General features: G+C 36.9%; 1 protein-coding gene across 4 annotated transcripts in view; it reads left to right on the top strand.

Annotated features, from left to right (window-relative positions):
* Window positions 1–15,223, top strand: part of USP6NL (USP6 N-terminal like) — a 125,970-nt gene that overhangs the window by 88,646 nt on the left and 22,101 nt on the right. For all 4 annotated transcript variants that reach the window (XM_072857668.1, XM_072857677.1, XM_072857682.1 and 1 more), the window contains 4 exons: window positions 2,559–2,666; window positions 5,563–5,672; window positions 8,409–8,457; window positions 10,294–10,414. In XM_072857668.1, coding sequence (XP_072713769.1) covers window positions 2,559–2,666; window positions 5,563–5,672; window positions 8,409–8,457; window positions 10,294–10,414 — 388 coding nt within the window. The remainder of the gene's footprint in view (window positions 1–2,558; window positions 2,667–5,562; window positions 5,673–8,408; window positions 8,458–10,293; window positions 10,415–15,223) is intronic.

Raw genomic sequence — 15,223 nt, 5'->3', positions numbered from 1 at the left:
ATTTGCCAACTAATTTTTCAAACTTTTCTTTTAAAAGCACTTCCACAATTCTCTATCTCAGTTTTTACTTCGTACTTCAAGGGATCTTCTAGTATTTGGCTGTTTCAGTCTGGGAAGTGCGGAAGATGGGAAAACCGTAAATGCCATAGGCTCCTCTGAAACTGGTTGTTCTTCTCCTTCAGTTTTATGTCCTGAAAAAAACCAAAACAACCCCACAACTTTGGATGGTTTGAATTTGTTTTAATTCTATTTCAGTAAGAAACTATTATTACAAAGGCTTATTTCTGGCCATTGATGGCCACCTGGCCTTCTCCCAAAATATTTGTTTAGAACAGTAGTCTTGAGAATTTATTCTTCAACCAGTTCTCTTCATAAATAACCTTATGGTTGTTAGAGACATTTGAAAATGAGTTACAAAATGATAATTAACTGGCAAAAATGTTTGTTATCAAGGTACACTGTTGCTGTACCATGGGTCTGAAGAATACAGCTACATGTCAGTGGGGACGTGTAACACTGCTTTTTTTTTTTTTCCTTTTTTTTTCAAGTTCCCAGAAAAGATTTCTCAAATTTGGCTCATTCTGCTTTCCAGTAGACAGGCTAATCTCTTCTTAGGATGACACCACTGCAATTGGTGTTGCTTGGCTTTCAAAAGACTGAATTATCCTCTCTCTTCGCAAAGAGTTATCCTTGTGTCTGGGTTGACACACACTGAAATTCTCTGTGTGAGCTGAAGTCTGGATATACCCTTCTCTATAGAGAAGGGTGCTTTGTAGCACTGTACATTGTTCTTTATCGTTACAGAAGAAACTGTACTGACATAACTGTGCTCACACTAGAAGTGTTGCTGCTTTAGCATTCTTAATATTATTAAAGCAGCAAAGTTTTCTTTGAAAAGCACAACATTTTCTTTGTGGACAGCCTCCAGGATTGCTGTTGCATCTTTTACAAGTTCAAAATTTTCATTTGAAAAGGGGACAGGAAAAAAAGTCATAACCTTACTTGTGTAAGAGTTACGCATTCTAAAATCCAAACATGAATCCTTGCTGGCATTAAAGACACCTTCAAAGATCTGATATATCCCAAACAGCAGGAGGTTTGCAAATATACTGCAATGAGGGGTTCATTAATCTTCTAAAACTGGAGCCGTGAAATATGTGAAAAAGAAAAAAGGATCCTGTCTTTGAGGAGGACATTTCTTTTAAAATATTTCTTATGTTACAAACATAACTTTTATAAATGTTTCAAGGAAGTGATAGCTTTATACATTGTTAAGGTCTAACCTTCATTGTAGGTTAAATGCAAAGAATAAATTGTTTGGGGACGGGTTGTGTGTGTTTTGTCCTCTTTTAAATCTAATTGTCTCCCTTGTGCCATCATTAAAATAATGGTAAAAACAGAACTTCAGAAAGTTTTGTATTCTTTGTTAGGGTTCTCTCTTCTTCCTTTTCTTAGACATGTCTCCTGAAAGATGATAACATTTTTTTGTGTGTTTTTTTGAATGACTAGGATTCAATTGCTCTGAGGCTTTCCTTATCTTGAGTCTCTCCTGGCTGTGTAAAGCCAAGACTTTAGACAGCTAGTCCATCTTTCTCTGTTTAGAGGCTCTTCGTGCTCCTAAATGCTGCAGCATAAGGAGATACAAATCAGAAGAGAACTGAGGAAGGCAGTTGTCAGAGCTCCTGATGTTTTCAAATAAGTCCAGTAAGAACCAAACCACTGAATGGGAATGCAAGAGGAGTGACATGTCAGAGGCAATACTGATAAATAGTTTCTATAACGACTCTAGTTACACACAGGTACCGAGTTATCCCCTTCTGACCCATTTCTAATACAAGCTTTATGTGTCAGAACAGAATGTGTCAGGAATGGGGAATTTAATTTTCTATTTCACAGCTAAGAATTGCATGCAGTGTTGGTAGGTTGTTTTATGTTCTTAGAAACTGTAGCTAGAATATCTTTTATATGTTGTTTTTGTGCAAAAGTTTTAATATGCATTTAGAAAACTGCCTATTAGTTTAGAAATATGATCTGAAATCTGTTAGCTTTTGAAACGGTACATCCTGGTTTTTTTGGTGATCTCACATGCTTGTTTGGTATGCATACATACATTTCAGCACACTGTTGCAGTTTTACAAGAATTCAAAAATCAGTTATGCTTTTGGGGGGGGGGTGTCTAAATTACAAAATTTGGAGTAGTCTTTCCAGTATTTCTAGAATAAGTGCTGCTCAGCAGAGGTGATACAATTTTGATAGGCCTTCCTACATGCTAAAGTCCTGGCTTGTAAGCATCACCTGCACAGAGTGATGTTTTGGCCTGTGTGTCCATTTCATTCCCGGTGCCTCTGCTGATTCCATCAACAAAGGTCCCAGGTGCTGTCACTGGACACTTTCATTCCCTCAAAAGACACTGGAACACTTTGTCCCCAGCAGGTCATTCCTTTGCTAGGACAATTGATATAATTGCATTTTTCTCTTTAGCATGTTGTGTCTCGCTGTTCCTTTTGTTCAGAGTGTTGTAGATAGTACTGCATTTATATTTTCTTTTCTTTTTACAGTTTCATAGGAGAATTTATAAAGGAATCCCACTGCAGTTCAGAGGGCAAGTCTGGTCTTTACTACTTGATGTCCCTAAAATGAAAGAAGAAATGAAAGACTTTTATAATGTGAGTTTGTAGAATTTCCACTTAATTAAAAAAAATTCAGATACTAACACTATAGGCTTTATTAAGCTTTTGTTGTTATGCAGTGGTTTTTTTTAAAAAAAAAAAAGGTTAGTAATTGCATTGAACTCTGCTGCTTGTTTTTAGCTAGGAAAAAGGCTATGTATTGAAAAGCACTTTTCCAGCTTATTTTTTGGTTCTCTAATTCACGTAATTAATTTGATCTTCTTTCCATTTCTTTTCCCATCCTTGAATACTTGCAAAAGCCTTTCTAAAAGTAAAGCAAAACAAAATAAGAAAAAAACCCCTTTCCCAGTAAGAAGACAAAACCCTCTGAAACTACAGCTCTTTGAGAAATGACTATTAAGGAAGCACCTTGTTAGCTGATTATCAGTAAGAGGAGCTCCAGTATTCTGGAGGGGATGGGTGCCTTAATCTTGTAAAAGCCAGAACAAGCTGGCTATCTTTCTGCCATCTCATCTCCAAGTGAAGCTTAGACATCCCTTACAAAGCACTCTCTGGTTACTTGATCGTATTCTCAGAGGTGCACCTGATGACAGGATGTTAACCCCACAAAATTCTACAGGCATAAATTGACCACTTACGCATATCTCCTGCTTAGAATATAAAGAAAATAGCTATGTCTTCCACCACCCAGCCCCCATCCTCGCTCTGAGTAGCAGTTAAAGCAACCTCTGATTTACTGTGGTTATGTTCCTCTAAGTTTTTCCCTATTTTTTCCCTACTAACTGTACTTTTTCTGTGGGTGTGAATACAGCTGATGGCCATCGGAGCTAAACTTCAGACCCAAGAGTGGAGAGTAAGGTTTATGTGCAGGCTAGTAAGTTAGGCAGAAGAGGAATCGAATCCTTTAAAATTCTGTCTTTTCCTCTCTCTGTCTCTCTCTGCTAAAAGATTATAGGGAGAGTTTAGCTAACAGAAAGGCAATTTAGTATTGTAGAGTGTTTGAATTTTTCCCCACAGGAATTTAAATGTTCACTGCCTTTCAAAGAAATAATGTCCAGACTTTCAAGAAAATGCATGGCTTTTTTGATTTTGGCATTTTCTAATAGCTTTTTTTTTTTTTTTTGGAGCTGAGACTTTGGGTATGAGTAGACAAGGAATCTTGTAAGGTCATGAAAGAAGATCGATGTTGACATTGATGTTACCTAAATTTTGGTGTCTGTGATCTTCCTCTTAAATTATTTATTGCTCTTTAGTTTGACAGGCTGCTCTTTCTGACTATTATATTTTGCTTAACTTTGTAAGTAAGACTAGTGGCGGATACAAAAGGGATAAAACAGAGTTCATGCTGAATAATGTAGTTGTGGGAAAGAATACTGAATAAAACTAGAAGCATTTAAAAATAGGTGAATTCATCTTCGGAGATTATTAATGCCATCTAGTGCTCAGTGCAAAACAAAAAAGTGTTTGTATTTCAGATATAGAAGTAGAGTTTCTTCCATCTTTATCCTAACTTTTTTATTTGCAATAAGCTCATTTTAGAGCTCTCCATTTTTCCCATTTCCTGAAGTGATATTAACACTCCTCATTACAAGTGTCCCTTAGAAATTGCATACCTTAAAATTAGAAGGATAATATGTGCATTTGCTATAGGACGACACCTTCTTTCACTTCTCTGTGCAGGGCAATTACCAGTTTTAATCTTCTGTTATTTCCGTTTCTCAAACTCTGGGTACCCTTTCTTTTCACTCATGCTAGAGGCTCCCATGATGGCAAGGACTCAGGGTGCTTCTTTTCCTGTATTCCAACAAATCATAGGCTCTGGGTCCTCATGCCACCTTAAAACTATAAATTTTCTCTTCCCTTCTTTTCTCTCTATCTGGGGGACAAATCATTCTGGATGTTAGTACTTTAAATTATCCTGAAACATGCATGAAGCTGAGATTGTGGTTAGTGTTGTGCCAGTTAATGTCTGCTACCAGTTGGTTCATTGATTTACAAGTAATTCCTGATATTCCTGAAGCTTCTGTTTGTATGCAACAGACCGAATGGATGTTATTGTTCCCTGTTTGATCCCTTTATTTTTCTTTAAGCCTTTTTGTTTTCTTGCAACCAGAAGCTGTAGAGTTCTGCCTTTTGATTGTCTGTGGTATTCTCTAATAATGCCTACTCAAATGTAATGTTTTGAAAATACCATGTTGAATCCAGTTAGAAATGTCTTGCAAACTCAACTTTTAGGGACAGAAGTGGGGATGAATGAATGAATGTCAAGAGAAAATTATTCTAAGTGCAAAAAATAAGGTGGCAATCTAACCTGTGCAGGCTTCCTAAGTATTCAATTGCAAAATTGGATTTAATTATAGAATGTTAAAGCAAGTACTAAAGTAGAGGTATTCTACAACTAAATTAGATTAGAACAGAAAGAGGAAATGACTAGAGAAATGTCCATTATCTATAGTTAGATAATAAGTGGCAGCTATGTAGCTATTACTTCTGCTTAAGACGAAAAGGCAGGAAAAGTATGAAAACCACACTAAATCATTTGCTAAAAGTCAAGTCTGGAGCACTTGCATCTTAGGTTCTTGTTCCTGAGTAGTAAAAGTCACTGTCTGTCTTCCTCCAGTGATGTGCCTGAGAAATGGCAATTAGAAATTTAAAATGCTGAAACATAGCCGTAAAGATGGGTAGTGAATGGTGTGTCACAAAAAAGTGTAATATGGGATTAGTCTTTTTACATCTATACCGTGTGAATGTGTGTCTATGGAATTCATATATGTATATGCATATTCTGGAAGTTAAAATTGTTGAGAGTTGCTCTTCCACATTAAGCATTCTAAATCATGAGATGGCAAATACTTTGTACAGTCAGGCAGGTTTCGGCTATTTTAGCGCTCACAATTTTAAACTTAATTTCTGTTCTTTACTGTTTTCCTAGAAATTGAAGTGTCAAGCACGAGGGTCTTCGCCAGATATTAGGCAAATTGATCTTGATGTAAATCGAACATATAGAGATCATATCATGTTTCGAGACAGATATGGTGTTAAGTAAGTAAATTAAAAGGTTTGGTTTTTTTTGTCTTAAAACTAGCTTCTGATCTGCCTCAAGCCTCTTTGACCTATGCAAGAATATTGAATGTAAGCTACAAACTTTCGAAGCAGGATTGTCTGTATGCAATCATGTAATTACCGTTACTACCGCAAAACCACATGGTCACTTCCAACCAGCTAGTTTTCCCTCACTATGAGGTGGTCAGTAGCATTCAAAAGAAAACCGAAATGGTTTCTTATCTTGTTTTGTATTTAATAAAAACAGTCTCAGATGATGTAAATACAAAAGTATCGGAATTCCAAGCTAATAAATTAAGATTTATTACCCAATCATTTTATTTAACTGTGTATTTTCAAAAACAAAATAACTTTTTGCATCTCTAATAACTTATCTTCCCAGAGATTTTAGCCTTCCTTGGATTTTGTATTCCTCTTCTAGTATCTAATTCAGAACCAAATAAAGCAGTATTTTAGATGTGAGTATTTAATTATTTACAAATGTAGGCCTTAATGCTTTTGGATTTCTTCAAAATGTTTTTTTTGTTTGTTTGTTTTTTTTACTGTCATTGGATGAGGAATATTAGGCAGCTGTCATCTTTAAAAATGCTTAATAGTGAAATAAGTGGCAATACAAACATCAGCATTGTTGCTAGCTTGCAGCATCAGCACCCTGCTGAGATGAAGAGGGTATTTTTTTCTCTTCTGTGACTGTATTAGTTCAGTTTTTAATCTCCTTTTCTTTCCAAGGCAGATTCTACGGTAGTCTGCTATTTTCAAATAGCAATACTCGAAGAGCTGTGGACTTTAATGTGATAATAAAACAAACATTTCCTTATGTTATTATTCTAGGTATTTTGTGGACTAATTCTAAATATGGGGAATTTCTGATGGCTGCAACACAGGATGGGAGTACAAAGCAGAAATTCCCAAGCTGAGAGCTATTTTGTGCATCCACTGTAGTTTAGATACATTTGTGCAGTGCTATCTGTACTGGAGCTGATGTGCCTCGCCTCTCAGCAGTACTGACACAGTGCTATGCAAAAATGACTGTGTTGCTTCCGGGCCTCAGTTTTTATGCACATATTTCAGGTGTTAGCAGAAGCTTGCTACCCATCAGTTTGGGGTTAACACAAGCAGATCCAACTCCAGTCCCTGTAGCTGTGTTGTAAGCATGCCCTCAGAGTCCACAGGAAAGCCTTTGGCTGCATAAAACAATTTCACACTTGGAATAGATCTTGGAATTACTGTACGTATATTATGCATTTCCAGTGATGCCTTGATGAAAAATTCAGAAATCATTTCACATAGCAATGAAATGAAGTCCCCTGGGTAAATCAATAGCTTGTTTGACTTTTAAGTAGACTGTATGTCTTTGAAGGTTCATTCTTTTACAGGTCTTTAGTGGTATCATCTAGTGTAAATAGAACTAAATTACCATTATTTTACGTATCTTACTTTGAATGAGATAGATTGAGCTCTTAAGTTGAGTTTTGTATGGCCACTGAAGATATAGAAGGTTCCTGTGTACATTTGTGACATTTTAGTTTGTCCTTGCAAAATAAGACTCCAGCTTAATACCTAGTCCTTCAGGTTACACTTGACTTTAGTTACTGAAGAATGGCTAAGCTTCGGTTCTGCAAGAGGGCAAACAAAAATGCCATAATCTAGACATTTTGGCAAAACTCTCCAAGTATGCATCCTCTTCCCAATAGAAAATGTGCAGCTTTTTACTTAGGCTTTCTTTTTTGAGCCTGCTAATATCTATTTCTATACATTTGATTAGTGAGCGGTAGAGGGAATTTCACTGGACAGAAAAAAGACAGTACGCAAAACTCAGCAATTAAATTTTAGCAGTTTTAGTTGTAGATGAAAGTAGGCATTCAGATTTCTAAATTCTCTCCCCAACAAATGACAAAAAGTAGGGGTGAGTTTGAAAATTATGAGAGCCCTCCACCATTAGTTTGATATCCCAACTGGAGAAGAGCAGAGTTTGGTTTTGGGTTTGTGGTTTGATTTTTGGTTTGTTTTGGGTTTTTTTGTGGGTTGGTTTGTTTGTTTGTTTTTGGGGTTTTTTTGTCTTACTACCTTCATAAGTTAGACTGTTTTTAGAGAACACAAAGGACCTATACAAAGCTCTTTGTAATTCTAACTCTGAAGTACATGGAGATCAGTACACTCTGGAGGACTGAGCATAGGATGGTGAGTCAGAGTTGATGTTGTTTTTCCTCAGTTTGACAGTAGCAGTCACTAAAGCAGCCTTTAATTTGGGTGCCAAGATTAAGACACCTTTGTGGCTGCTTTGAGTATTTCAACTCTTCTGCATCTCTGTTTGAAATTAGTAACAGCTGTTAGTATTCGGCAAGCACAGAAATCAGGTCTGGGGTGTTTAAAGTTTGGCATTCAGAATAAATCAGTGTTTGAAATGTAGCCCAACCGATGTTTCACTTCACCTATCTGTAAAAATGATGATCTGATGCTGTTTCCTTCTCAAAGTATTCTAGGTTTTTTTTTAAACCTTTCAACATGTAAAACATCAGAAAAGTGCTAAATATAATATTGGTTTGAAATCAGAAGCGCATGGTATTGTAGAGTGTAGTTTGTCCTGTTTGTTAGCGCTAGACAAGTTAAATTGGAGAAACAGGTTTCCAAAACATAGTTCACTATTTTTATGTTTTTCTGTGTTTACAAAATACAATATTATAGTATTTTCCTTTTCTACTCTTATTTCTCCAGGCAACAATCTTTATTCCATGTTTTAGCTGCATATTCCATATATAATACGGTAAGTTGTGTACCTTCACACTTAATATGGTTTCTCTGAACGTGCCATCAGATAATAACTTGCAATTCTGTATCTTCTTTCTCCCTAAACAAAAAAAAAGAAAACCCAAACATTTCAGAGACCTTTGGAAGTACATAGAAATAAATTGTGTTTGTTGACATGTTTTGAGCTGAAGCTAAAATAAAACAAAGCATCTTGATTATGAGTATCTTATTGGACAGACTGAACTGTGCATACCGTTCGACTGAAATGAGTATTGTGTCTAATAAGAATAATGAATTTGTGCTGTGCTGGAGTTTTATACTACTGATATTTTCCCCCCATTATGTTATATGCCTCCCATTCATTTGGATGATGGGACAGAAAACACACTGCAGAAAGATGCATGTTGGAGCAAACAGGCATGTTTCATAACCTGGAGGGTTCGAAAAAATGGAACATGGTTTTAAAGGTTGTATCTTCTTTATTTAAGCCCTCGGTCTTGGCTGCAGTCCTGGATGAGGATTTGTCAGAGTGGGGTTTCCAGACTATATCATAGGAGTTAGAAACTTTTTCGGTATTTTGTAATGTCTTTTGGCTGCATGCATAAAATAGAAGAAACAGAAATGCTATCATGTCCACATTTAACTTTTTTATGCACTATCCCCTCATTCACTGTGCCCGTTTTGGTAATTTTTGTACATCTTTCATTTTATATCCATCAGCAGCTCCCTAGAATTCAATGTAAAAATATGTAAAGTTAAGAAGAAGAAAGTGAAATTAAGCAGTTACTGTAATTAAATGCCACTTTGTTTCATTTTTCAAAGTTCTAGGAAATGTAACCTTTCTATCTCGTTTCAGTTTTTGTCTCCTCGCAATTGTTGGCCCATAAAAGAACTTACAATGCTGGAATTTGTTGTCTTTTACTTGTTATGTTGTCTTAAGCTTTTCATTGTAAGCAGCCTTGACACACTGAGAAATAAAACTCTGGAAGGACCTTTATATATCTCCTATAGAACATTGGACTAATATATTCAAGTTGCAAGAAAAATATTGTTTAAAATCAACCTTTAAAGTGTAATGATGGCAATACTGCAGTGAGGTTTTTATTTTGCACTTATGTTGTTGCATTTTTCCTCTTAACGTATAGCAGTTCTTATGCTTTGGTTTTATCTCTAGAGCAAAGTTCTGCTAAGAACTTGTAAACCTGAAAAAACTTATTCAACAATTAAGTCGTTGTCCTTACAAATACTTTATCAGTGGGATTATCTGAGCAGCTAAATGATAGCGACAGTTGGTTCCTGCCACGAAAGTCAAAATTAATTGCAGAGGAAATGCTCAAGTTCAGTTTTGGAACAACAGGTTTTTTTTCTTTGGGTTTATTACATCTGCTTGCTATGGGCTGCTAAACTTGAACAGGTTTATAGTTACAGGTCACTCTTGGAAAGTCCTGTTTATCAGATGGTGCCCTGACTGTAAAGCAAAAGGAAGCAGGACACCCTCCCTGCAAAAAAACACAAATTACAGCTAAATGGAAAATGTATCTATTTGGAGAATAAGATTATACAGTTACTTGAATTTATTAGTACTGTCAGGGATTTTGTGCATCAGTAGAGTGTTCTAATGAACAGTCAAGACTTCCAGTTTACTTCTCAGTTGGAGGGTTGTGCATCATGCCTTCTGTCTATCAATATTTTAAATGTTTGAATATTAAGTGTGTTTGGTGTCATAATTAGGGAACTTACGCCATCAGGACAGGCATCCTCTTTCCTCCACTACCTCAAGGAAGAACTAACAGCTCATGGTTATGAGGCTTTTGTTTTCAGCATTTTAATATTTTCATGGTCTGATTTTCAGGAAGTTGGATACTGTCAGGGAATGAGCCAGATCACAGCTTTACTCCTTATGTACATGAATGAAGAAGATGCCTTCTGGGCCTTGGTGAAACTTCTCTCTGGTCCAAAGCATGCTATGCATGGTATGGAGTTTCATGTCACTTAGTATGTATTAGGTTTCAACCTGCCCTATTTAAGTTGTAAATTATTTGAAAATGGAACTATGCTGTTCTGTCTGTGTAGTCAAAATAAGACATAATGTGAGTTTTATCCTGGGGGGCCATTGGATGTTACTGAAGCTCACCCATAGTGGTAAGTAATTGTTTTTATATGTGATATCTTTCAAATAGTTCTTAATGAAAATCAGATGTTTCCTTTCCTCTTAATCTCTCAGGGAATGTAACCAGTTGAAAGCTGGTTATGTAGATATCTATCTATGCAATAAAATACTAGTGGTAACCTAATACAGAATGTGTTAAATAACATTGTGGCTATGCTATTATTTGGCAGGACAGGAATCCGCAGTAAAAAGTTGACACTGTATCTAGGCATTAACTTTGCGTTTCTTTGTTTTATCTCTGCCTGGCACAGCATTTCCTGCTCTCACTGTCTTGTTACTTTTATGTTAATTGGTAGTTCTCTCTTTCCATGCCAAATTTAGTATGATCTATGCATATTCCATGCCTATTGGTATGGAACTACTCCCAAGAATTCCAGCATCTTTTGTAGATGTTAATGACGTGGTGATTCGGAAAAGCTGTAGTTCTTGGAAGCCTGAAAAAGTAAATACTGTCTAGAACTTGGGCTTTTTAGCAAATGTCCAACAGGCTCTGGCTCCTTTTCCTGGCTTGAGACTTCCTTGTGCTGTGTTAGCTTCCTTCGCTGGCTTTTCAGTGTTCCTGCATGTTCTCTGCCCTCAACATGAAGTGCTAGTTGGCTGTTTTTCTGTTTAGAGTTCTGCAGAGCTATCGCCTTTCTAAAAAAAAAAAAAAAAAAGCTATCTGACAACATCATAAGTGAAATTTTGAATTCCTCAAGAGTCAAAGACTTGCTTGGAGCTTTACACAATGATAATACAGACTAAAATCATCTTACAAAAGATCTATAGATTTAATAGTAATCAAAAACTGTGCAACTACAACTGTGCAAATATGACTATGTAGAATGCTGAGCTCCTCAAAGGTCACAGAAAATTTGAGGTGTTTTGGGGTGTAAGTCTAAATCAAGTCATTATGGACCAAATCAGTTGATCTGGTTTTGATACATGGGAGCTTCACATAGGTGTAGTTGCCTTTTTAAGATGCTGTAGACTGGCAAACAGGATTTTAAACTTTTTCCAGATTTTATGTCTTACTGTTTTGTCCATATCACCTTTTTTAAAACAAGAGAGTAGTAACCTTGGAATGTGATGCTAATGCAGAACTCTTAACATGAATTTCTCAGGCTGATTTTTGTAGTCATCATTTGAACTTGCTGTGATGAACAAGAGGTTTCATCTGGTAGCTGGTGATGGACTTACACAGGCAGATGTGTCGCTTGTGTACATATGGGATTCAGTGCTCTGCCTGCGTAACTGTTACTGAATACCCCATTCAGACCTCCCTCTCTCCCTCCTTCATTCCATCTCTTCTCCTTTCCACCTCCAGGTACAGGGCACATGCCTGTCAAGTTGTTAGAGAGGGAAGGAGGGAGCTTTGAGCGGCTCAAGGCTTGATGAGTTCCTCTACAGGGCATACGAACCATTGTGCTACAGGTTCATACATAAGTTGAAGTTGACTTGGCAAAGTCTGTTAAGGAAGTTTGCATTTATAGATATGCTGACAAAACCTTAATTATAACTCAAATGTTCCCAATTTATGATTTATTAAATGTTACCAACCTAATCTAAGGTCCTGCTTTCAGCAGGTTGGACCAGATAATCTCCAGAGTCCCTTCCAACCTAGATTTCCTGTGGTTCTTTGAATATATATGTTTTAAATGAGTTTATGCCACAGTGTAGCATGACTGTAAATATCACTGCAGATTCTAGAAGGGAAACTTTTAAAACTGACTTAACTGGTGTCATATAACTGTTTGCACTTTTTCTGTGTTCTTCTTTGGAGAAAGTAGTTTCGAGCACTGTTTGCCAACTCTGTAAAGCCTAAATTGTTTCAATTCTAAATTCATGAAGGAAAACTTTTATAATTACATTTGATGCCACTGACTGTCAGGTGGTTCTCCTGAAGTGAGCATCTCTCTATGGAAATTAGAGGGGTGGGCTGAGTAATTCAATTAGAATCATATTGACAAGAGTAGGATGGTTTAAAGTTCCTCCCCATAGACAAGGTTTTTCATCTGTTTTTGTCTTCTACATATGATCTGGAAACCTGGAATGCTTTTTGGGTGCAACCGTGTCTCTCAGATACGTAGCCAGACTAATTTCTAGCGTAACACCACTTGAAATCAAGGGATGAATTTGGCCTCTCTGATGTTTCATATTGTATGGATGATGTGAAGTCTCTAAATTATAAAGTACAGGTATCTAGGCCTGAAAATGATTTAGGTTTTTGAAAGCTCTTTCCATTCGGGTTTTTATAGTCTTAAAAATTCAAGATAATGTGTTGGTATATCTAAATTGAAAGAGCAACTTTGCATGGAAAAGGCACCTTTGAATGTTATTAATGATGGCTAATTAGCTTTGATGTAGTCATTCACTGTTTACATTAAGAAAAAAAATGAAACACCTGCCTATATTAGTAAAATTTCCTAATATGCAACCTGAAATTTAAGTATGATAGAATGTGCATTTGTGTCTATGAAATACTAAACCTGTGTGAGTCTGAGGTGGTAAATCTTGCAGCTTAGTGACCCTGCACTGAATTATGTAATTGGTAACTAGAAAGAGCTTTCTTTTTGGTTTAGGACTTTTTTTAGTGATTTTTTTTTTAAGTGACATGTGTTCTGTGGGTCCATACTTCTTCCAGTTTCCATGCTGCCTATCATTTACAAGTAGAAACTGTTGAGGTGTTTTTGTAGCCTTTTTTAGTCCTAAGAATATGGAATTGCTGAACCAGACCTATTTAACCCAGTGTCACGTCTTTGATAGTGACCAGCAACAGATGCTCAGTGAAGTATCTGAGAATAAGGCAACCAAAGATCAACATCTCCTGGAAAATGTATTAGAGGCTGAAAGAATTTCTGGAGGAACTTCTTGAGATGGAAATTTGTTTTTACTTTTATAGTCTCTAGTAGACTTTTCTTCCTTAAATAATTCATTGTGTTTGACTATGGATTGTGTTATTCCATTTTTTTTTTTGGCTCTGCCACATGATGGTTTCTGGATGATGCCCTCTGGATTTTGCCTTAGAGAAGACAGTGAATGTTCATAACCTGTTCACCGCTGGCACTTGGTGGTATTTCCCCTCAGCTGTTTCTTTACTGCAGGCTGATCAGACATAGCTTTGTAATCCGTTCTTGACACAGAAATGGTTGCATACTTTGATAATTTCTATGACTTCTTGCTTTTTCCAAATTTTCCAATACTCTTTCAGGATAGCTAGGACTTGACTGGTTGTTCACAGCATGGACACATGGCACATGTCAAATAGCTTAGGTCCCAGTACAAACTCTTATGCAACTTCATGGGTGAAGCCTTTTTGTCTTTTTTATTTTACTATCTTTTAACTCATTGGATTAGCTGCTTTAGGAGATGGACTGAAGAGATGAAGCTACTTTGGTGATAGAACCTATTAAGTACCTTTGGAAAGTCAAGTACCTATTAAGAACCAAGAACCTATTAAGTACCTTTAGGCAAAGTCCACTGTTCTCTGTGCCTACATGCTCACTGATTTCTTCAAGGAAGCCCAGTAGATTTAAGAGACGTGACCTCTCTTTGTAAAAACCATGTTGATTTTTCTCTGGTGCATTGCATCCATCTGGATGTCCACTTACCCCAACTTTCTTTATTATGGTTTCTGTTGGTTTCCTCTTGGAGTATTGGCCTGAATATTGGACCAATATTAGGCTGAAAACCAGTTTAAGAAAAGCTCACACCATGTCAGCCACTTTGCAGGCTCCTGGTATTTTAAGCAAGAGGTTTCATAGAATCGATATTTCAGGTAGTTGATTTTTGAGTTCTTTTAGAGCTGTTGAGGCTTCTGACTTGGGAACCTCCCCAGTGTCTTCCGTGCAAAAACTTAACTTGTTTTTAGTCTTGACTTTATCTTCTCTAAGCACTTCTAAAAATCTTCACAGACTGTTGAACCTACAAATTCTCTGTCAGGCTTTCTGCTTCCAAGGTGTTTGAAAATAGCTCTATTAGTATTTTTTTTTTTGTCTTTTGTAAGTTGTTTTTTGGGGGGAGGCTTGTTTTTCACATGTTTATACTGCCAGTGTTTGATCATCTCTGTTTTTCTGATCTGAACACAGCTTCAGCTTTTTGAAGGATCTTCTTTGAATGTTTTATTTTCCTGCTGTGTAGCTGTACTAGCTTTCCTTTACATTTCAAGTTTTTTGCCTAGTATTACGTATTTGCTCTGAGCCTTTTTTTAACTCTGCTGATAACTCATTTGGAAGGGGATCTTAGTGCTTTCCTTTTCCAGTGTATGATCACTAAAACTATTCAGGATTCTTAATACTGTGCTGGTTTTGCCTGGGATAGAGTTAATTTTCTTCATAGTAGCTAGTATGGGCCTGTGTTTGGGATTTGTGCTGGAAACAGTATTGATAATACAGGGATGTTTTCGTTATTGCTGAGCAGTGCTTACACAGAGTCAAGGCCTTTTCTGCTCCTCACCCCACCCCACCAGCGAGTAGGCTGGGGGTGCACAAGAAGTTGGGAGGGGACACGGCTGGGACAGCTGACCCCAACTGACCAAAGGGACATTCCACACCATATGGCGTCATGCTCAGCATAGAAAGCTGGGGAAGAAGGAGGAAGGGGGGGATGTTCGGGGTGATGGTGTTTGTCTTTG

Source organism: Ciconia boyciana, chromosome 1 (assembly GCF_034638445.1).
Source record: "Ciconia boyciana chromosome 1, ASM3463844v1, whole genome shotgun sequence".
NCBI lineage: Eukaryota > Metazoa > Chordata > Aves > Ciconiiformes > Ciconiidae > Ciconia > Ciconia boyciana.
The sequence above is the reverse complement of the archived record's forward strand: the minus strand, read 5'-3'. Positions and strand labels throughout refer to the sequence as shown.